Source organism: Lucilia cuprina, chromosome 2, assembly GCF_022045245.1.
Source record: "Lucilia cuprina isolate Lc7/37 chromosome 2, ASM2204524v1, whole genome shotgun sequence".
Taxonomy (NCBI): domain Eukaryota; kingdom Metazoa; phylum Arthropoda; class Insecta; order Diptera; family Calliphoridae; genus Lucilia; species Lucilia cuprina.
The window spans coordinates 50,364,164-50,390,025 of record NC_060950.1 but is presented as its reverse complement, the minus strand read 5'-3'; the positions used below and the strand labels follow the sequence as shown (position 1 = coordinate 50,390,025).

Here is a 25,862-nt window from a genome sequence, read left to right as displayed (position 1 = left end):
TACTAGTTTCCAACTGTATACTTTTCTATACCATCTAAATGCTCAAATTAGCATTGAATATTTTACTAATACCAAAATCAACAGTACTAGTTCTAAACTGTAAACTTTCTTATTGCACCTTAAAGTTCAAATTACCATTGAATGTGTTTGAAAAGTGATTAGTACCATTAGTTTTAGTCTTATACGAATACATTTGAACCGAATTTGGTCCTTTAGAACCAGTTTACTACTACTTCTAATATTCATAAAAAGGCTCTGTAATTGGTGGCTTCGCTCCTATGCGAGATTCCCACCTCAATTTGATCCCGAAAGCCCTATTCGGTGGACAACACTTGTATGGGGGCTAGGCGAAATAATGGACCGATTTTAACCATTCAACCAATAGCGTTCTTTCTTGGACCAAAGAATGTACCAAATTTCATCATTTTATCTTAAAAATTGCGACCTGCAGTGTCCGCACAATATACTTAAAGGTGGGTGTAGGACCTAATGTTGCAAATACATTTACCTAACAATTCTAAATGAAATTTTAGACGAATTCCGTTTCTATCCTTATTACTAACGTTGTCCAAAAATGTAATTCAAGTATCGCCATTTCGTTTTAAACTAATTTTCCATACGATAAAATTAGAAATAACATGTTTAAAAGCATCGCCTATTTTATGCAAAATTTAAAAATAAAAACTCTAACACAGTTTGTACTAGAGTTTAATGTTCTCGTATTAGTACTAGTATTATTAAGACGATTAGAACACTTGGACCTAAATGGGTACTTTAGAACCAGTTAATTACTAATTCTAATGTTCACAAAATAATCATAATTTGTGATTTTGCTCCTTTGTAATCCTTCTACCTGGTTCGAAGTGAAAATTACTAAAAAATTTATATTGTTTTATTCATGATTTAAAAAATATATTTAGTCCTTGGTTTTAAAAATTCAATTCAATTTTTTGGGCTGAAAAATCTGAAATGTTCTCCAGGTCTCCTGGATTATTAAATTTTTTTCCTAAGAAATTAAAATTTTCAAAAATATAAATATTGTTCATATATTAAAACTTTATTCTCGGAAGATTTTACACACCAAATGTCATAAATAGATTATTTATTAAAAATTTCTATGAAGTTCTATCCGGCCATCTGTATATCCGATCCAGGATTTCAGATTTTTCTTTCAAGATATGAACAGCTTAAAGTTTCGTTTTATAAAAAAAGGGGGTAAGATAAAATTTTGGTTGGTTTGATTGTCTTAATCAATCATTTTGTAAAACGAAACTTTCATTGAAGTTAAAAAATTACACTAAAACAAAAATACTCTATAATAATTCGATGACCATTCCCAAAAACATACAATAATAATTATTCAATATTTTAGATTTATGCAGCACGGAAAATTTACCAGAAGTAGAAATATTTTCATTACTTGAAGAACAAATTCCGAAATACAAAGTTCGTTCAGACTTTCTTACGGAATTTTCTGGATACTCAAATCAGGATTGGTATGTACCTGCACCAGCATTGGAAATACCTCCAGATGGCTTAGGATTAACAAAGGAACAAACTAGAGAAACACTTAATTACTTCCGTAAGTATTTTTTATTGTTACTTTTGTAAGGATTTTACAGTAGTGCATATCGTCACCTAAAACGCAAACGGATCATTTTTATTAATATCTCATTTTACAAAATGAAACATTTGTTAATGTAAAACAAATGTATGAAGAATACTGGGAAATTTTTGGAAATTTGAATTTTTCCTTAAACTTTTGTTATTGTTTGTCGTTTCGTTTTATAAATGTTTTTGTAGATAGGGCTTTTTTCACAATAATCGCTAACTTTGGTCGAAGAAGTCCTTTGATGTAATACATTAGAATCAACAATAAAATGGATTTTGAATTTTTGGTTAGTTAATGCCGTTTGCGTTTGTGAACTAATAATTATAACAGAGCTTAATTCATTTATTCGAACATCAATTTAGAACCTTTTCTTTGAAAAATATTTGAAATTTTACATAAAATACATATTACTTTTGAAACCAAGACCCAAAAGTTATGAGTTTTATGACTTTTTTCTTAAATAGTAACTATTAAAGTTTAACATTTATTTTATTTCTTAGTCATAACTATTTGATTCCAATAATATATTTTTCCTTGAATATTATACATAACTATAATATTTTAATAAATATTTTATTCGTCTTTTTATTTATTTATTGAACGTTATAACCGAGCCCAAAAGGTCATTTATAGTTTTATATTACTTATTGATATGAAGTAACTATGTAAAAATACCTATATACCGATAAGATTCGACATAATGAAGATTTTTAAGTTGGACCCACTCTATTTACTTTATTTCATTTTATCCTAGCATCAATGTCTTTAAAATATATATCTGTATTAAAATAACAGTGAAGCGATTAAATTCGACATAAACAAGAACCTACATTTATCTAATAATTAAATTAATTAAAAATAAGTCCATTATTGACCATTCTCTCTAAATAAAATAGATTAACAATGTTTTAAATAATATAAAAAGAAACATTTGTTAAAAAAATTTTTTTGTATATATATATATATATATATATATATATATATATATATATTATATATATATATATATATATATATATATTATATAATATATATATATATATATATATATATATATATATATATATAATAATATATATAATTATATATATATATTTTTGTTTTTAAATTCTTGTATTTTTATATAGGACTTCAATAGCTCTATAACTGGTCGGAAGAAGAAATTGAAAGATCTTAATGACCCTAGGATATAAGTAGATAAAGTGCGTGACGTGATGTGACAGAAATAGAAGTTGCTTATTTCTTTTTTTGACAAAAATGTCAAAATCTGCGAGTTTCACCTGGCTATTTGGTTAAAACCTTTTTTATTGTAATTTGGAATATTTATTGATTATTTTTCAGCTTATAGAACTAAAAAATAGTTTTCAGATTTTTTTGTACAAGCCGTTATGTGTGACGTGACGTGACATGACGTGATGTGACAAAATTTCCAATGATGAAATCTGCAATATTATTGCAAATTAATTAGTCCATAGATTTAACTATTAACTATTAACGACTATTTAATAACATTTTAGTTGAAAATAGCTCCCGTATAAGAATAATATAAGAATTAACACTAATTAACATAAAGCTTTTAAAAATGCTTATATCACCATAAAATTCAATACAAATAATTTTGACATACACAAAATTCGTTCATCCTAATTTTTTAAAAATTCGTCCATGATTAGGCATAGCTTCCATACAAAGCCCACATTTGATATAACCATAAACTTGGATATATAACTAAAATTTCGCCATCCTGATAATACAAACACACAAAAAATGCGGTCAATTTGACCGCAGCAAATAATATGTTATATTGCGCCATCTATGATTCATTAAAAGAATTAAATGAACATATCAAATTATTGGTTTATCTTTACACCGAATACCAGATGGAGCATTTTGTGAGACATGATGATGAGGTATTTCTTTTTTTGAGATAATTATGGGGATTTTAATTTAACCGTTATGTCAATACCCATAAGGTTTTTGGTAGGAAAATAATTAAAATATTTTTTAAATGTATTTTATAAAAATTAATTCTTTTTTTATAAAAATAGCACAAAACACAAAATTCCGAATCTTATATACCCACCTTCAAACCATATTTGTGTCGAATTTAATCGCTGTATTTTTAATTCTGTCATGAGCTTTAAAGTTATTTCTCGAAGTTCATCGCTATACTCGTATTTTTAAGCGAGTAATGAGCGTTGAAGTAATTTTCTTAAGGGGGCCTGATATGGAGAATAAGGTCAATTATGGACCGATTCCCATAAAATTTGTTAGAGATATCGGTTAGTACTCGGCGTACTCGTATTGTTAAGCGAGTATTGAGCGTTAAAGTCATTATCTGAAGGAAGGACATAGCTACATCGAACTAAAATTTAATAAGAACCCAGAATGTGTTACAGTTTTGGGTATAAAAGCACCGCTTGCTACAACTTAGGTTATTTGTTATTTTTGATAAATGTCATTTTTTATTCATTTAAATAATAATAATATTTTTATTAGTTCGTTAAACAGAGTACAAAAAAAAGTTTTGTTCGTTATTTAAGGTAGTCAATAGGAAAAATTAGTTGTTCGTTAAATGCGATGTTCGTAGAATTGAATGGTTGTTAAATCGGAAAACTACTGTAGTAATAATTCAATTCTCATATAAACAAAAATATTTATGTTTAAAATTTAGAGTCTCATTATAAAACTTTAAAAAACTTTCGTTCGTTTTATAATATGAGGGGGTTAAAATTTTAATATTTGACCATCAATATTAATATTTGACAATCTTTTTTGTGAAAAAGTTCCCTACTTACGAAAGCAAAAACAGTTTCTTTAACACTAATCGATTTTATACACCTTAATAAATAATATATAAAATGGTTTCTTCAATTATCATTCCCGTCCACCGATTAATAGCTTCTTGAAGTCAAAATTTTACAAAGTAAAATTAAGGAAAACGGCTTGTTTATCGTACATTATACAATATGTTCTTTGCACATGATATTTTTGTTAATAGGAAAGCTTGTTAAAATTTAATTGTTAATGATCAAAAACTATTTAACTATTTTATTTTATTAAAAAAAAAAATACGTTATATGCTGCGTAAAAACTGCCGTTAACTTAGCATTGACGACAACCACAACAAACTTTTATAAACCATTTTGTATTTCGTATGATGCTATCTATGTGTCGTAGAAAGAATCAAGTTAATATGGGTCAGAGACTTGCGCCGATTCGGCTTAAGCCGAATCTCATAATAATGCGCTCATTGAAATTTGGCCGGTGTAGAACTTTGCTAAACGTTCGATGTTTATGCTTCGCCTCAGATATTTTCGTATTTTACGCTCCTAATTCGAGTCGCTGCTACTTCAAACCAGCTTCGTTGACATCAAACCAGCTTCGTTGACGTCAACCGGAGCTACACCTTTTTATACCCTACACCACTTTAGTGGGGAGGGTTTATTGGGTTTGTGCTGATGTTTGTAACATAGAAAAATATTCGTCCAATACACCTTAAAGTATACCAATCTGCTTAGAATCATTTTCTGAGTCGATTAAGCTGTGTCCGTCCGTCCGTCCGTCCGTCCGTCCGTCTGGCCGGCTGGCTGGCTGTCCATGTAAACCTTGTGCGCAAGGTACAGACCGCAATTTTGAAGATAATTAGATGAAATTTGGCACACCCGCTTCTTTTGGCCCAAGGACGCTTAGCCTATTGAAAATGGTTAAAATCGGTCCATTATTTCGACTAGCCCCCATACAACCGTACCCCCCAAATAGGGCCTTTTGGCTTATAATTAATTTAAATGATCTATTATGTTAACAAAAGTCGACAAAACTCAGTTTTATAGAACTTTAAATGACACTACCGATTTTTGTAATGATCGGGCTTCATTTGATCCTATCCCCCATACAAACTCCCCTTCAGAAAATTACTTAAAGGTCAAAATTCTTACAAACACTATTAACACTTTTAAATTCTACATAAATATTATTGAAGAAGACTTAACTCCCCCTACCAACATTTTTAAGGTTGGGGCCATATTTTGCCCTACTCCCCTTTGAACCCTCTTGTTAAAAAAATTTTTTTTTGCCAAAATAAAAGTAAAAATACTCCGAAATAAAGTTAAAAAAACAAACCAAATGCTTTATTTTTTAAATAAACCCCATTTTTAACATACATACTGACAGGTGTAGGGTATTATATAGTCGGCTACGCCCGACTATACATTCATACTTGTTTTTACATTGCTTGTATGTCATACTGTAAAGGGCTAGGGTATCAAACATGTGTATTTTAAATGGGAAGTGCAGTTGATGTCAATTCTGCCGACTGCGAAAAGAAATTCTGCTAGAATTTTTCGCGCCAAACAGTTTTCTGTTTTTTTTTTTTGCAAAAAATAAAAATCAATTGTGGTATGTGTACGAAAATCTAAAAAGACAGAAATAATATTCTTTAAATAAATAATAACAATTGAACTTAGAAATTAATAAAATAGTGTGCTACGCAACTATACCAGGTTTACTTACGATCCCTTTGAGTTGTCACACTATATGAGTCCTTTATAAAGGAAAAATATTAAGGTATTCTTTCCGATCACTTGATGTACTTACTTACGTCTATAACATCTTTCTTCACTTTAGAAGAAAAAAGCCAAAATCAAAATTTATGTCGCTTACGTCCAGTTTGCAAAAAGGGCTCGATATCAATCAGTAATTAATTTTAACGTTTTTTACGTACTTAATAATACCATAATAAAACAATTTTTGTTGAAACGAAGATATGTCTACCAAATTTAATGACGATCAAAGCATAATTCACCCTTAACCGATGTAATAATAGAATTCGACGAAAAAAACTTTTTTAGGAACCCAAACCTATATTTATGAAAAATAGAATAATGAGGATTGGTCCGCCAATATAACCTTCTTACAGAAAATCAATTCATAGCTAATACATTATTCCAAAAGTTATCATTATGATAAAAAAATACTTTAAATTATGTAGCACTTGGTCCATAATTGACCCAATCCCACATTTAGGTCCCAATTCCGAAAATCACGCTGTCGTTCTTATTTATCTAATGATCAAAGTCTATATTCATATATATAAGATCACTTCCGAAATTTGCTTTTTTACTACATATGATATAAATATAAATCTTACTTCTTAATTATTTAATCATAAAAATTAACGATAAAATGGTATAGTCTGCCTTTAGAGTTGCGAGTTTTCATATACTCTAATAATGTTTTCAAAGTGAAACTTTTGGAATATTTTTCAATCTCTTTATGATACAATTAATTGATGTTGTTCTGGTTCTCATTATCCCTAACTGGACCTATTTCATTTGTCCTTTTTAAGAAAATCTTAACAATTGTTGAACCTTTTAAAATTTGGTATTCTTCAAATCGATTTTTTTTGCTTTGTTCCAGAACTTTTCTGGCTAAAAAGAATTAATGAATTTTCTCTTCGTACTTGTAAAAAGTTCGGGAACAGAAAAAAACTAAACTTCTCTTTCAATAAATAACAAAATTGCAAACATTTTTTAGTGTACTTTTTTAATTAATATAATAATAATAATATAAATCGTTTTTAATTTTTAAGCATTTTTTATCCATCCCTCCCTAATTTCTCACACAACTTTTTTGCTTGCTCTGTTTTGTTGTTTAATTTGACCTGGTCCACACTAGGAAACTTTTGTTAAGAAACATTTTTTTAATTCTCTTTTGAAGTTTCCTTAACGTCCACATATAGAAACTTTTGTTTCAGAAACTACGTGTAAATTGCAATTTGCAATAATTGTTACTCCTGGTTCACACTAGGAAACTTTTGTTGAGAAACTTTTGTAGAAAGAGATGGTTGATATTTCTTTCTCTTTCACACAAAAATCAAAAGTTTCTCAAAAAAATTGCCTAGTGTGAACCAGGTCTTACTGAATTTTGTTTGCGTACTTTTGAAAACTTGCAACTAGAAAATAACTGCCGGTCCACACTAGGATTATGCATGAGAAAGGTATATCATTCATCTATCTCACGGTACGGAGTTCCCCGTACTCAGAAACTTGTTTTGTTTTGTTATTCTTCTCATTCGTACAACAACAAATCAATGCAATTAATAAGTAGTTTCTGGAAAAAGTTTCTATGTGTAGACATTTATTAAACTTCAAAAGAGAATTTAGAAAAAGTTCCTCTACGAAAGTTTCCTAGTGTGGACCGGCACTAAGAGAGCGATAAAAATAACAGTTCGATGTTAGAGAATTGTTTAATTTAACTGGATAATTTTTTCCCAGTAAAAAATTTGCAAACATATGTATGTATGATTTTTAAACATATGATTGAAATTGCAAATAAAAGAAAAAAGTAGGAAAATAACAGAAATGTAGTAAATTGTTATAAATATCAATTATTAATTAAAAACATCCAGTTTCTTTTGCTAATATTTATTTAAATGGATAAAAATTTAATTTCATTTGAGTTTTCATTTATTGTTTATGTATTTTTTACTTTAGTTTATAATTGAAAATTTCATAAATAGTATACAACTAGCGATTTTTATTGACGTTTGTAGCGTTTAAAATTTTTTTAAACAAAAAACATTAAATAATATTATAAGTCTTCGTTTTAAATGTATTTTACATAGTTAACTCTTTTTTTAATTTTGACTATATATTTTTTTTAATAAATTATCTTCGATTTTTATTTAATAAAAATTTTATACAGCTGACTAGTAATAGTTGTATAAAATCATTGCTGGATAATATTTACAAATTGGCGTACGCGTACTTTTTTAGATATTTTTTGGATTGACATATTTAGTGTCAGTCGCCGCCGCCGATAATATTTGTCGGCTCAGAGCTCTGGCTGTCACAACAGTCTGTCATTTCTTTTTTAACTATCTTATCTCGGCCGGACTTTTCTTGAAATTAACTTTATATTTTGTATTGTTATTATAATTAAAAAGCCATTGTATAAAAAAACAATTAACATATCCAAAAATAAATGTGAACTAGTAAACGTGATAAATAAAATAGTGTTAAACCATAATAGAGAAACGCCAAAATTGTGTATTACCGAACAATACTGTGTCATCGTCCGTCATCGTTAAAAGTCAAAGAGGAAGACTCTCAAATCTCTTGTGTGTGCCATCATCATTTTCTATTTTTAGGAAACAACCCAACTAAAAATATTAAAATATAAAATTTTTTAAACATTTACCAATTGAAAATATTTTTAAGTTTACTGCTATTGAAACAAATAATGGTACAAATAATATAAACACAAAAATATTAAATATATTTTGTTGTATTATGTAAAATCTTATTAGAACTAAATACCTATACATTGCTGTGTACAATTGTGTTTCATCAATAGATAAGAATATTTCCAACTTTTTATACTTTGTGTGGGCCAATAATAAAATTTTTTACATTTCCAATCCAATTTTAAAATATGTAATAGTAAAATGTTTCCATTTATGCATAAAATTAAATTACAAGTATTTTGTCTTATTTAAATTATAACTTAATGTACGTGTGTCATAATTATTCTCATGCATGTTTGTATGGCTTAAAATCTCGTGGCAGGTCTTAACAGTTAATTATTCTTTGTTTTGCACAATAATTTTAGGAATTGTACCATTAAATATATGTATATTTAATGGTTCAGTGTTTTACAAATTGTTTATTTATGCCTTATCGTCAAAAGCATAAATTTTTGTAAATTATTAGAATATTATCACTCTACAATCTACACTTTGTAGATATATGTATATATATATATAGGTACCAATTAGATAACGGAAATCGGTTGAAAAGTGTAAAATTAGGTAAACAAAGGGACTTTTTAGATTTCTTAAAAATAATGAATTAATTTTTCTTAGTATTTCGATTAAATCTTATCTAATAAAAAAAAAATAGTGTTGCAAGAAGATAAACATATTAATATTGAGTGACAAGTAACAATGTTATAAGCATTTTCTGTCCACAAATAGATATGTATGTAGTCACAATTACTAATTGGACTATACCTTTTTATTTGTATTTTTTATATATATTTTTGTTTACTTCACATAAAATCAACAATATAAAAACATTTAGGAATTTTCGAATATATTGCGTGGAATTTATAACTAATTGGTCAAACATTTTACAATAGTTAGTTGTTGACACTAATTCAATATTTATATTTTTTGGGCATCTCTAATATACTTAAACTTATTCTTATGTTATCTTTTTAAAATTTATTGCTGATAAACTTTACGAGTTCGCCAATTTTTTTTATTTACGAATTAAATTATTTGTGTATTTTTAGATGTGGAATTTAAGTTATAGTATTTCATTAACACAGACGATTTTTTAGAGTAAAAGTAAATCCGCCACTTACATAATCATGACGGGGGTTACAGTTTTTCTCAAGGGAAGTAATTATACATAAGCTTTAAAAACTGTATAAAATTTTTAATATTTAAAAAAAAAAAATTTCTAACAGGCCATCCCCCTCTAGAATTTTTCTTTTGGTTGTAAACCTATGTTATGCAGAAAATTAGGCTGATAGGATAACGTCAACAGGTGCCACCAAGGCTCTGAAATTTACAAGGAAAAATATTTCTCAGTTTTCTAAAATTTTGGCATTTAGTAATAAATGTTGCACTTTTTTTTGTAAAGGAATCGTAATTGGCACAGAATTAGCATTTCGGATAGATTTAAAACACAAAAATTTTAAAGTTATAGCAAATTTCCGAGATCATTATATTTACTCTTAGTTTTTGCTGTTATAAGTTAACGCAAACTTGTTCTCAGCTATGGTCACTTCAAATTTCAATTTTTTTAACTTTCTTAAACAACTTTCAAAATTTTTAGGAGATTTTTTAGAAATTTATGGACAATAAAATAAATTATAAATCAATTATACAATTCAATATATAAATTTCCACGGAGTAACTTTAGTATTAATATGATTATTTAAGAACAAAAGTAGTCGAACTACAAACAGGGGGCGTGGCACCTCCTATTTAAATTAAATACAAAAATTCCTCTATCGTGAAAACTATTAGAGTTAGAATCTTAAAATTTTGCACGAAGAACTTTAACATCCATGTCGACATTTTAGGAAATAAAATGGCAGTCATAGCATGAAAACTGTCAAAGTAATTCAGAACCATATGAATTATATAAATTTTGCACGAGAAACTTTAGTATTCATCTAAACATTTTGGAGACGAAATTTTGTATGTATTTTTTTATTTTTAGGAGATTTTGTGGATATTTATGACAATAAAATTTATAATTTATTTTATTTTTTAATATGATTATTAAAGAATTTTAATTTAATACAAAAATTCCTCTATCTTGGAAACTATTAGAGTTAGAATTAAAATTTTGCTTAAAACTTTTCAAAGATTTTTAATGTAATCTTAATTGACTTTTGGAAGAAATTCGTGAAATTGCAATAATTTGAGAGGCATCTCCCATATGTAGAAAATTGTATATCTGGGAAACTGTTGCAGTTAGATTCTTTTTAAATTGTTTTCAGTGCTGCAAAGCTCAATGAGTATGGCTAGTTATAAATATAATTGTTAAACGTATTTCATATATATAATAGAATAATGCAAGATCCTTATAAACTATCAGAATTTTTTAACAAAAATACAGACGGAAATCAAAATCTTATATATAGAATATTTTATTCTTTTTCTTAAATTATAACATACATGGGAATTTTTCATTAAGCATTAAAATTCATTACCATCTATAAAAAAAATGTAATGAAAAATATTTTAAGTACCATTTAATGAAAATTATATTTTTTTCATTATAACTTTTTTGATAATGGTAATGAATTTGATAATGAATTTTCAAAAACGAATTTAATTAGTATTTATAATTGTCGAAAAATATATTAAGGAAAATTTTTCGAAGATTCGAGGTTTGAAACCTTTTAAAACCAGTTCCCGTAGCCCAAATTAGCTGAAATTTTGCAGTCATAAGTACATCTGATGACAATACAATAATATGTTCGAATATTCGAAATTAAGTTCGAAATTTCGTTATTTTCGAAATTTTTTTTATGTTTTTAAATTAATCTCTGTGTCATAAAACCTAAAAAAAATTTCGAAAATTCGAACTAGTGTTCGAAAAATTTTTAAAAATGTTAAAACTAGTTTTTCTAATCCGAATGTACTGAAATTTGCCATACATGATTTCACCTAATGACAATACATTATAATGTTCGGATATTCAAAATTAATTTCGAAATTCGAACTAATGTTCGAACATTTTTAAAATCCATTGAATAGTGGTAATGAAAATTTATTTTTAAATAATTACTAATGGAATCGTTTCATTAAAAACCATTACCATTAGACAAAATAATGCTAATGAAAAAAAAAATAAGTATAATATTTTTCAATTTAATGCTAATGAAATCGTCAATTAATTAATCGATATAATTAACTACTCGCATGTATGAATTATAAAAGTGAAATTTTGTGGAACTATTACTTCTATGCAAACACATACACATGTATAAATTTAATATTCACTTTTAGTTGTTATTTAGATTGGAAATAATAAATTACATTAAAAAGATATTTTCAATTGGAACTGTTTAAAAATATTTTGGTATTGCATTTATAGTAATTTTTACTTCCCTTGAGGAAAAATTTATAGTAAATTAAAATTAATATTAATTAGTATGTTCTAAATAAAAATATAAAATACCATTTAATTTTAAATTTAAAATGTATGAGAAATGACCGCAAGAGAAACAGAATTAAAGCCATTTGATGGAAATCCCAATATAAATAAAATTAAATACGGCGATGCTGATCTTTGTTCAAAACGACGAAAACTTCATAAAATTAACGAGCAAGAAGAAGAAGATGATGAAGACGAGGAAAATTTAAATACTTCAATTTGCCCTGATGATGAAACTTACTTGAAGTTTGAAAGAAACGTAAATAAAAATTGTTTTCAAAGTTCATTTGTTGATATTGAAGAGGATTCATATAGTAAACCTAAACGTAATTATACTTCATATACATTAACATCCCAAAATTTGGAGTCAAGTGCCAAAAACAACCTCATAATAACCGATAAGCCATCAGTATCTAGTAAAGGCTTCGAAAATACTTTCAAGTTACTACAGAATCAAGTAAAAACGAATACTCAAAAAACAATTGACTTAATCAAAACAATAAGTCCGGATAATGAATTTCCATCAACATCAGGATCAAACATGTGCGTTGTAAGAGAGGAGGAACCAACATGCTTCGAACTTGAATTGGAAGCCATGCAACGGATTCAAGTTTACGTTAATGATTTAGAACACGTAAAGCATGTAGAAAAAAGAAAGAGTGGATTCTTATCAACGCCATTATTGGAGTTACTTTACAATTTTGTTTCTAGGGGGCTTTCACAAGATTTTCTTAATGACACTGAACATTCATTTGAAGCAAACACAGCATATAATGATACTGAGTACAATTCAAACTTAATGTATCATGTGGGGAAAAATTCTAAAGGTGCAAAATGTTTGAAAATTGTGCGCAATTTACTTAAACACGATCAAGGTACATATATTTCAAATTCAATAAATATTTAAGTCGTTTAATTCTTTGAATTATTGATGTAATGTATTCGTAAAATAACTAAAGCAATAACAGTTGATATATCAACTTGATAAACAAAAAAAATTTCTTAATTTAACAATTTAACGAAATAATTTAGGATATATATATTATATGTATATATATTTTTTTCCAAATTACATAAAAAAAATTGTTGGCAATTTTAATTAAATTTTAGTTAAAAATTTATTAATTGCAAAAATTTTTTATAATTTCTCATGAAATTAATTCGATAATTAAATTGTACTTTTTCCTAAATTCTGCAAAATTAAACTGTATTGGTTCCACAAAAAGTAATGATGTATGTACATGTATATGTTTATCATGTTTATAAAAGCTAAGGAAACAATTCATTAATGTGAGATTTTTGTTAAGATTTGAATACTTATTTATATAATCACCCATTTTTGTTTTTGTGGACTTATACTGATGTAAATTTCCCTTCAAAATGTAAATTTTGTAAAAAAAATATTTATACTAACGGATTGACAAAAAATTAATATGTTTATGTAAGGGCGGTGTCACACGTTCAATATATGTATATCACAAGGCTTTGTGCAAACACGAAACAACCTTCATACACTACACAACAGACTTGCACAAACGTAAAATACTGGTAAGTTTGTCAAGCCGCTTGTGTAGGCCATTTAGAAAGTCTCGTGTAAGGAATTTTGAGTTAAACTAGCAAAACATAGTTAATAAGTAAATTGTTAAACTTTTCGTTCCACTGTATAGTTTTAGAAATTTGTTAAAACTTCAAGTAACGGTAAATTTAAAACGTAGATATAACAAAAAAAATATGCAAATTGTAATAATATAAATGGGCAAAATATTTAATAATAGCATATACAAAATTAAATCTATTCATACAAATTAAATTTTGTATAAGAGACAAATATAAAAACATTTACCAACACTGCCAACATACTAATAAATACAACTCTGTTGTGTATAGATTGTATAATTCATAAATGTATCTACGTATCTATATAAGTGAATTTGTGGATTGAGTGCCTGTGTATAAGTGTGGATTTTAAAGATTTCATAGAAATGTGCAAAACGAGATTCGTTCGTGTGTGGTTATTAATTGTATTGTTAAACAATCTTATAGATTGATTTTAATATATATTTGTCAGTGTTTTATGATAAATAAATCTATTATAATTTCTCTTGCTAATAAATACAATTGATATAAATATAACACAAACATTCAATAATTGTGTAAAATCATAATACTTATATTCTGTTAATCTACAAATTGAAAAATAAATAAACAAATGTGTACGCCATTTTGCCGTCCCTCATCCGGATTTGTATATATCAGTCGCTAATAAACATCACGAGTCTCTTGGTCGCATAAATTATTATATTTTACTACGTTTTTTCCCTATTGTTTTAAAGTTAATATTTCTACCTAATAGAATATTTCCAGCAGGTTTAAAGGTTATTTGTATTTTTATTTGTGTTGTATGCATGTATATATGTAGGTAAAAGGAAAATATAAATCTTTGTACATACATACATCTTATGTATACATTTATGTATGTACTTAGTTAAACGAGTATTGCAGTCCTATATCATCCTTTAAAATGTGAGTTTTAATATCTAAACATAATTGTTAATTACAAATATTTATAGTTTATTTACAAATGTCACCAAAGTAGTGAAGTCGTCGTCAATAATATTTACATACACACATACATATGTGCATTCTTTGATTGTATAATTTCATTAATTTAATTTATGGATAAATACATATATAAATACATACATATGAACAAGTATGTAGTTTGTTTGTTTAGTGCAAAAAAATAAAAGGGTGTATTTTGCATTTTAAAATATTAAGTGCGCAAACTCACCAATTAAGTTACAATAAAAACGGCGATGGTTAAAAGAAAAATTAAAATAAAAAATCTATTGTAAAAATATTTAAAAAATTTGAATTTTATTTTTGAGACAAAAACTTTTGAGTCTAAGATTGTGCTTGTGATGTGTCATCAAATTTATTAATAATAAAAGTAATTAACCACGAAATTTAATTCCATTGAAATGGTGTGAATGTTTTTAAACAGTTTGATTAACTCTTTACAAATGTAATAAAAACTTACTTTAAAGAGCAAATAACATGGCATGAATTGCATAATACACCATATATTTATCAACCACCAGACACAAAGAAACTATCTACATATAATCCTTTAAATAAAACGTGCCGCTGAGATTATAACTTCCGTTCTGGTCATATGAGTTTTAACAAAAACACTCATATGGAAGGGCCAATTAAGGATGAATATGTTGCTACTGTTGCAACTACATCACTAAATGTCTGTCATACCACAGGAGCTAGCTCAACTAAGTTTCAAAATATTTCGATAGAAAAAAATGTATCTGTTATGGAACAAGAAGATACAAATGTTGAAGATTGGGAGATCTTTAGTAACGAAACAACCCAGCTGGAATATGATGAAGAAGAGTTATGTTATTCGACGTTCCCAAGTAGTACTAGTGAGCATAATTTCGGATCTAATGAAAACGGTTTTATAAATATAAATTCTAGTTTAAATTCAAATCAAACATTAATTGGCGACGAACAGTTGCTTATCGAAGGTAGCAAAATATGTTCTTTTATATGTACCTATTAATAGTTAGTTGTATTAAGAATAATCTCAATTAATTACAACTTTGTTACAATAAATATCAGCAAACTTAAGTATTAGCGTGTAATCAAGAGCTATATATGATTTAACTTGTCTTTATTAAATTAAAGTTATACATACAAAATAAAGCCTATCAAAATGTCTGCAGAAGTAAGCCTTCAGAGAGAATTATATACATACATACCCAGCAAAAAAAGTAATGAAAAAGAAGTAGAATTTTCACCACACATACCATACTTGAAGTACTTCCAAATTTGGTGGAAAACCTATGAATTTTACATTAGCATGTAATTGGAGGGATGTTGTTCATTTTTGACAACTATGAACTACATTTAATCTTATTCATAATTCATAATCATTTTAATTTCATTGGTTTTTCACCAAAGTTTGATGTACTTCTAATATGTTATTTGTAGTGACTTTTCTACATTTCTTTCCTCACTTTTAACTTGGTAAGAAAATGTAAGGTAAGAAATGCAAAATATATATTATCGCATTTTTAGATGTGATTAAGATGTCGTTTGTAAAGTATGACATCAGTTATTTTTTGCTGGGTATAGAAAATATTTTGAATAAATTCAATGTTAGTTAGTGCCGCGTGTAGTTTTGCAAATATTCATGTTTATTATATTTTTTGACCTATTGAACTTTAAAATATATGTAATATTTTATAAAAGAAGATTTTGATTATATCTCTTTTTTATAAAATAAAGCAAAATAAATTTTATTATATATAAATGACAACTTATATAGGAATAATTGCAAATGAAATAATTATTAATAATGATTTGACAATTTTTTTAATCAAATTTTGTACAAAGTACATACTAACTTTTTTGGACAAAAAAGTTGAAGAAAAAGCTTATTTTGCGATAAAAAAGAGTGAAATAATTATTGCATCCTTTAGTCCTAAAAAACGTAGTTGCAAATTTTGCCCGTCCCACCTCTAGAATTGTTCTTGTTTTGTTAACAGGTGCCGCAACGGCTCTTAAGTTTCCAATTGCATTTACAAGGGGAAAAATCGAATTCAAATTTATGTGCTGTGAGACACGTTAATGGCCTGGGAATTTGCAATAACTTAAAAGTTTTCAAACAATTTTTGTGTTTTATATCTTTCTAAAATGCTTATTCTGTGTTCATTTATTAGTAAATGACCAAATTTGAGCATTAACTGAAAAAATTCGATTTTTCCCTCGTAAATGCACGTGGTGGCACCTGTTAACTTTATTCTATCAGCCTAATTTTTAGCATCAAATAGTTTTACAAACCATAGAACAATTCCAGAGGGGAGACGGCTTGTCGGATAAAATTGTTTCCTTCATACAATCTTGGAGCACTCTAATGTACAATGTACATTGCTTTTATGTATGTTAATAATTTCCATCAAAAATATATTTGTTAATTGAGAGTAATATGTATTTATATTAACCACATTTCAAATTAAAACATTTTGTTGAATAAATAAACAATTTTTAAGTTTTTTATAACCTTTGTAGAAATTCCGTTAAATGTTTTCTAAATTTATTTATTTCATTTATTTGTAATATAAACATGTTCAAAAAAACATTACATTTAAGCAAAATTTTTAATATACATACATTTTTAATATACATAATATACATAATATTATGTATGTATATTAAAGGGATTTTTTAAACATTACTAATTTCTTATATTTCACTAGAATCAAATATTTTGAAACTTAAGTTTTAACAGATTTCTTGGCTCTTGTGATTTGACAAAAAAAACTTGTAATTTTTAATAATATGTACTACACAATAAGTTATGTTGACTATCGATTCTTTCATATACATTTTTAACATTTATGTAACATTTTATCTGTTGAACAAAAACTCGTTTTAGCAGTTCTTGCTCAAAAACGACATTTAAACTTTATCTGTCGGTTTTAATTTAAAAAAACTAGTTAAGTAGGAATTTTCCAAGAGAAATTTTTTAATATAAAGTATATTTTTAAATAAGGGTCTTATTGTTTATTAAAAAAATACCTATGTATAGACAATGATACATGTTATAATATGCTTATATGCATACAAAAAGTGAAATTATGATAGTATGAAATTCTTCGAAAGATTTGATCTTGAGTGGTCAGTTGTATGGGAACTCTGAATTTTTTTTAATACAATTTTATAACAAAATAGGTCCAAATATGGCTTAAAAACTACTAAAATACATACATATATTCAAATACAAAATAAATAATATAAAAAGCTAAACCTAAATGTTCATTCAAATTGGAAACTTGTTAATAGTTAAGTAATTTTACAGCTATTATAATATTCCTTAAGCTCCTGGGTAGAGAATTCCAAATCCTAGAACTGTTAATACGAGGATATATTATTTGTGGAAATTTTTAATTTGTTTACATAAATAAGATGATATATACGTTTTATATTATGCTACTGCACTCAATACACAAGGAAAACAAACAAAAATTAATTTATTTCTTATTTTTATTTCAGTTCTATGTGGTAATCGAGTAAGCCAAATGACGAGAGCATATGATGATATAGAGGCCGTCACTCGCCTTCTCGAAGAGAAGGAGAAAGACTTGGAGCTGACGGTGCAAATTGGTAAAGAGCTATTAACACAAAATAATTTACTAGAGAATAGATTAGCAGAATTAGAAGCCGATTTAAAATCAGCAAATGAGGATCGCGCTCAACTTGTACATGAGTTGCAGAAGAAAAATGAACTTATTTCTGTCCTCACAAATGACGGAGAAGATACTAGTGATAATGGTAAGATTATTTTATATTAATAAAAAAAATACAAGGATTAATGTGGTAAATGTCCGATTTTTCTAGATACACCAACATATTCTAAATCAATTACATTAGATTTATTACAAAAGAAAATTGTAACATTACAAGATGAAAATAAATCTCTCAAAATAGAGGCATCCCAATTAGCTTGTCAAACGGATGAGGTGGAGGCACACGAACGACAACTAATGGACGATATATCGTCGCAACTAAATGATGCAAACAAACAATTTGAAGGTCTTAGTTTAGAATTAGAACGTCAGCGGGAAGAGAATCGTCTCCAGCATGAACAAATTGTAAGTTTAACTGCACGTTTATCCGAAGCTGAAATGAGGCTACATCAGCTAACCCACGACAACGATGAACATATTACATTATTGAACATCACAAAAGAAAATCAAAATTCGCTGGCATTAGAGTTAGTAGAATTTAAACAACGATACCAAGAAGTATTGGCTCTATTGCAGGAAACCCAAGAACAACTACGGAAACAACGTAAGAAGACGCTTCCTCAAGCACGTAGTTCATTTATGTCTACTCTTGGCGGTTTGCAGCCAGACTCACTACAATCTGAATTAATGGAATCTTCACTATACTCTGAGAACAGTATCGACTCTGGCATTTCGGGTGATAATCAACGTATCAACGATCGAATAGGACGATTGATGTCACAACTTCCAGGCGTTAGTAACTGCGGCAACAGTTCCATGAATTCTAGTGGTATTTGCGCTTTTAGTGGAGGATCTTTACCTCCTTATAAACGAGTGTTCGATACAGTGCGATGTGCAACGAAAAGCGGTAATTTCGCTGACAGTGAAATTACATCCATGACTCACCTTGGCGCCATGTCGATGAGTAGTGCATCTGGACCGCGCATGTCTGCGATGCCATTCGTGGGCGGTGTAAATCAAAATAATACTTCATTTTGTCGTGATGGTGGCATGTCTTTGGGTATGGGTGTAAGAACATTATCGTGCGAAAGCATAAATTCTCAGTCAGATGACTGTTATCCAACCCAACCGTCGGGTGTACCAGGGGCTCCAGGTGCAAAAGAACTTGAAGCTGCTTTAAAAAGACTTACACCAGCAGAAGTTCTGGCAAGAAGAGCTATGTTATCTTACGCCCCAGCTGGAACTTATTCGTATGATGATCAACAACCCCCAGCTACCCTTCCACTGGGAGTACGAACACCTGATAGCATTATGTCGACCGGATCATCCGGAATTTCGTCATCGACTAACATGTCATCATCGATGCATCAATGGCGTCTTCCTGAGAAATTACAAATTGTCAAACCGATAGAAGGTTCTCAGACATTGCACCATTGGACGCGTCTTGCTACACCTACTCTAAGTGGTCTGTTAGAAGAACGACCTGGAGTTACAATAAGGGGTGGTCGGGGTCTTGATGATTTAGGTATGCAAGTTTACACACTCTCAGATGTAGAAGAAGATGTCAGTGATGAATTGCCTGGTAAACAATTTGAATTTTCCGGTTGTACTTATACCTATACCACCAGCACTGTCATGCACCCAGATGACGGCCTAATAACCGATTTATCTTTCCTCTCGCAATCCCAGATGTCCTCTCGAATGGCATCAACGTCGACGTCACGTCAACCAAGGTAAATATATTTGTGTGTTTAAAACCCGTGATAAATATACTAATATGGGTAAATTTATGATTTTCAACTTAAGCTGCCCTCCAACACCTCGAGCTGGTTTATCGCGCAAAAATTCGTGTTCCACATTTTCTGTTAACCTGGGCTTAGCGTCCATGTTGAACGAACGAGGTATTAAAGCTGTGACTCCAAGCGCCTTAAATACACCAGCAGGTCCTAACTTTTCACCCACTGTCACTCCGTGCAACAGTCCAGGTTGGTTTATGTTAATAACTAATCATTAATTCGATTATTAACATTATTTCTTTTTTATTTATTATAATTTAGAGGGATCACCTACGCGTTCAATGTCGCCAGAACCATTATTCGGTTTACTTTCTTCTGGAGCTGATTTAATTAGACGAAAACTTGTTGGTGGTGATATTGAAAGACCAAATCGAAATCAACAACACCAGAAACAGCAGAAAATAATGCTAACACGTCTTGAACGACGTGCCCTAAGATCATTGCGGCTGGTGGAAAAAGTCGAAAGTATTGGCCTAGAAAACATTATTACCACACAACCAAATGCAATGTCACAGCTCGCAAGTGGTATTGCTAATCGCAGCGCCAGTCCAATGGCTCAATTAACAAGCCTCAAAAATATTCACACGAATTCTAATAATGTTGTAAGTGACTTACACTTTGATCGCAACCAGATAAAAGACGTACTTCAGAAAGGACTTAATCCTAAGGAGCTACAAAATCCAACATCATCTAAAACATCAGCTGCTGTAGTATCAAGAACATCGGATGAATGCGAAAACAAGAAAATAAGCCATACTGATACTAAGCAGCACCAAAAGATGCACAAACTAGAAGATGGCGCACAAAGCAAAGCTGGAAGCACAATATCTGATTTGGAAAATTCTAGTGTTCGAGTTAAGCAAATGTTGCGACAAAAATCACGTCGAAACTTGAAAAATGGCCAAAGACCTGATTTAGGTACCATTGGAGGTCGAGTGCGCACAGATTTAGGTCGAGTTTCACCAAAGCAAAACGACCAACCGTCAAGCACTCACAATAAGTCATCTGCTGTAGCACCTGGAAGCAGTTCCAAAAACATCTCTACAAACGGTAAAGACCATGATACCAAAGAACAACAGCAACAAAGCATTACGCAATCGTTCGTCGGAACTGTAAGCTCGTTACTGTTTGGTCGGAAGGGTGGTTGGCTGTAAACTAACTATATGGTTTAGACTCAAAACTGTGTCTTTTTCTGGTGATAGTACTGATATTTCTCACCTTGGAAGCAAAACATAAACCCTTTTTAGATAACCAATTTCATAAACTATTTTAAACAACACTACGCAATATATTCATTCTATCCAGCAACTGTAGTGCACTTAATTCCGGTGCATTTATTCATATAAGCATTTTCTTTGTTTGCAATAATAATATAAACATTCGTATGGAGCAAGACTTGAACGTTTGAAGGTCAACATTTTCTTATATATAAAAGCTGAAAGAACTTCTTCAAGAATCGTAATATCTGCAATATATTAAAAAGTATTTGAAAATTGTTTTTTTAAATAAGAGATGACCATGTCAAGTGCTTCATTCAAAATCGTAGTCTTACAATGCTGCCTAAATGCAATCAAAAACAATATTACTTCTTACATACCTATACAATACATATTAAATGTATGTATGTATATGATATATATTATTTTTAATTAATTCTTTCAATTGAATTATGTACATTGCAATGTGTATTTTAATTTGTTTGATCAATGGCGGCCGGAATGAATGTTTATGCGGGGATGATCAGAACATTTTTTATTTCCTTATAACAAAATGTATATTTTTCTTTTGTTTTTAATATTAAAAATATAAAACAATGGATGTTTGCTCTAATGTATTATACGATATCAATGTATCTTTAAATGAGTTAGTACCAGCGTAAGTGGCTTTAAAAGCGATAGAAAATAATCCCATTTTTATAAAAGAGTGGTGCTGAAATTCTCTTCAATAAGGATTTTCTCATCTGTAAAAGCCTTTAATCGAGAAACAATATACAACATATTTATACACATGTAGCATTATACTTTGCTTGTAACTATTTTTTATTTATTTTTTGTTTAGTTTTAAATTTTGACCTTATAGGCGCCATTAGACAATATAACATATCTGACGATATTCTTCTCGATAAATATTTTATTATGGCTTAAAAACAAATATTTATAGAAAATAAAAATATATGTATATATTTTATTTGCTTGGCGACATACATATATTGTAGCGTCGTTAATAAACGTTCAGATAGTTAATCGTCAAGCATATCGCCTGAAATATGTATGTATATAATGGCTCCTTACTGTGCTATTTTTAATTTTACTTCTAGTCTTCAGTTATATTGTGCTTATAATTTGGCTTTGTTACTGTATTTTTATTTTAAGTATGAACATTAAAAAACACACTATAAACACTAAATATTTTAAATGAATTTATTTAAACAAAAAAAATTATTCTGACCTATTATTAGATTTCAGTCAAGTATTTTTAATGAAAATCGCTTTAACGAAGTTATCTGTATCATTCCTTATCATAAAGGCAATCGTATAATTTAAAAGATTTAAGAGTTTGGTAAGCATTTTATGGTTAGGAATGTGTACAATATTTCATAATTATATATTACACCTAGATAAGCATTATATGGGTCTCGTTAAAAGTACTTTCAAGAGGGGTTTCTCATCTGTAAAAAAAGTCTTGTGTTAAAATTTAAATTTTGTGCATATCGTTGCAAAAGCCTGATTTGTAGCGAAATTTTTATAAAAGCTAAAACGAATGAGCGTCTGTTACACTAACACAATTACACAGTATAAAAGTAAGAATTCTTATTCTAATAAAGAAATCACATCATTACTTTTACTGGTGGGAACACCCTAAAAAAGTATAGTATAGTTTTTAATACATACTTAGAGTGATAAAAACATTCAGAATAAAAAAAAACAAATACTTATAAAACATCAGAATGACATTTTTTTTGTAAATTAAAAACAATACAATATTATAGTTAAATTCTATTCAATTTAAATTAGTTCAACTATTGTTCTTTTTTTTCTTTATTTTTTTTATAATATTTTCATCTTGCTTTTAGACATGAGTAAAAAATGTAAAAATTAGTAAATAATTCTCATTGAGTAAAAAGTATTACTCAATAAGATGTTAAAATATAATATTAATTTTTATGCAATAAAAATATTGTTAAACCTAATTTTTCCGTTTGTTATTATTTTACATATCGTCACCTAAAACGCAAACCGCCCTAAATAACATTTTGAAAATTTTACAGGAAAAAATAAAAAAATAAACATTTAAATTCAAAAGTTAGTTTCTAACAGCGCGATTTATTTTTATTAAATGTGTAAACAAATTATTAATTAGTGAAACCTATTATTTGTTATGTACCTTTAAAAAAACGAAAAAGTACCAAAAAGTTCCCTTTTATGGCTTCTAAGCAGGGCTCCACATACTTAATTTCATGTTTCTAGCCAATAACAACACATAAGTGCTGCTCTCTCTGCTACTCTTGCTCTGCTTTGTTTTTATAAACAAGCGTACAATAACAAAATTTACCGTATGGTTATGTATTTTTTTTTTGCAAATTCTGTCAATAAAATAAAAATTTGAAAATATATTTTTAGATGTTGCCTCGGATTTTTAGATATCTTCCCGAAAGCACGTCTTAACAGAATTATTAAAGTTTCAGATCTCGCCGATATCTGGGGTCTTCTAATAACTGATTTCAACAAACAGACATACGGACATGGCTTAATCGACTCCACTGCATAGTATAAAGAAAACTGCGTTCTCTCTCAATGAAAAGTTTTTTGACGTAAATAAGAATTATTGAAATTTATTTTTTTAACAAATAAAGAAAAACATTGCCACACATGTATTCGCATTTGGAATAATAGCACGTCATTAAAATAAGTGCTTATAACCAATGAACATTCGATGATATAAACATATCCCTTCTTCTCGAACAACTTCAAAATTTTTTGCCTAAATTCTTATAAATTTGTCATAAGTGAAGTGATAAAAAATTGCATACAATTCACTCACATATGTAAAATTCTGTTATAAGAATTCACTATAATTTAGTATTCTCTTAGGATTGAAAAGAAACGGGCATATCTTCTAATAAATATTAAAAATACCATTAATTATACCCTACACCACTATAGTGGGGAGGGTATTATACTATTATGTAACATACAAAAACATTGGTCCAATACCCACCTTTAAGTATACCGATCGATTCAGAATAATTTTTTGAGACATGTCTGGCTGGCTGTCCATCAAGATAATTTGTTGAAATTTGGACCAAGCATGTTTTTTTGGCACAGGGACGAAGCCTATTGAAAATGGTTAAAATCGGTCCATTATTTCACCTAGCCCCCATACAACCGTACCTCCCGATTTGAACTTTTTATGCCATAATTACGTCAAATATTCTACTATCTCTCTAAAAATTGGCACAAATAAGTTTAATACAGAGATTAAAATTACTAATATATTAGTAACCAAAATGCATATTTTCTCCTATGCATACGTATGTAATATTAAAATATAAATATATTTTATGAATATAATATATTTAATTGCTCCCATTCGAAATATTTCTAGTATTTTTGCTAAAAATATTTACCCATACAAACTATTGCATATTATAGCTTACAAACAAATATAAAATGTTTTCATTTATTATACATTACGCAGCAACTCGCTAACATATTTATAATACCCACATATATGGCATATGGCTTGCCTATAATATTAAAATATTTTCCTACACAAATTGTTCGAAGTCAACAATATTGAAACCATGCAAGCAGTAATATACGAACATGAAATGTACGCAAGCAGAGCATATATGTGCCGACGAAAACACGAAACAAAACGATAGTCGCGACTATCAGGTTACAATATTTTTACTATCAAACTTAAATATTATTTACTATAGGAAATGATTTATGGTGTAAAATTTAACATTTCATGTTGAACTTGTATGCAAGATATAACCAAATTTTATTTAGAAAATAATATAAAACGTTTATATCTATGTATGTTTTATGTATATTATGGGAAAAATTTTAATTAGAAAATTTTTGAATTGAATTATTGAATGTATGTATTTTTTAAATTTATGTTTAATTTTTATGTGTAATATTAAAATGTATGTATTTGTATTGATTGTAATATAATTAGAAAAAAATTATATAAATTCTTAGAGGATCATATGAATGTAAAAATACATATATTCAAATATGTATATATGTAAAAAATTGTTTTTACAGGCTATATTTAAACATATTGTTTGTAACAGGATGATAAATTCAATATAAAGCAAGAAACACTAATAATAAGTTTGTAAACAGGTAGTGTCTATGAAATGATCAATAATGAAGGAAATTATAGGTATTTTAGAAATTTGTAACAGGATGGCAAAAAATTAAGAGGGGACTTAAAAACATAAAAAGTTGTTTTTTTGTTTTGTATTTTATTGTCAAAGAATCGTAATGTACAGAATTAG

General features: G+C 28.3%; 1 protein-coding gene across 9 annotated transcripts in view; it reads left to right on the top strand.

The window, feature by feature from the left end:
- Positions 1-23,540, top strand: part of LOC111681383 (trafficking kinesin-binding protein milt) — a 31,572-nt gene extending 8,032 nt beyond the window's left edge. For 3 of the 9 annotated variants that reach the window (XM_023443142.2, XM_023443144.2, XM_023443143.2), the window contains 5 exons: positions 1,373-1,582; positions 18,361-18,639; positions 18,706-20,287; positions 20,361-20,539; positions 20,612-23,540. In XM_023443142.2, the coding sequence (XP_023298910.2) occupies positions 1,373-1,582; positions 18,361-18,639; positions 18,706-20,287; positions 20,361-20,539; positions 20,612-21,504 (3,143 nt within the window). In that variant the 3' untranslated portion in view covers positions 21,505-23,540. The other 6 variants (XM_023443141.2, XM_046945286.1, XM_046945287.1 and 3 more) reach the window with 6 other exon arrangements.
- The last annotated feature ends 2,322 nt before the right edge of the window (positions 23,541-25,862 follow it).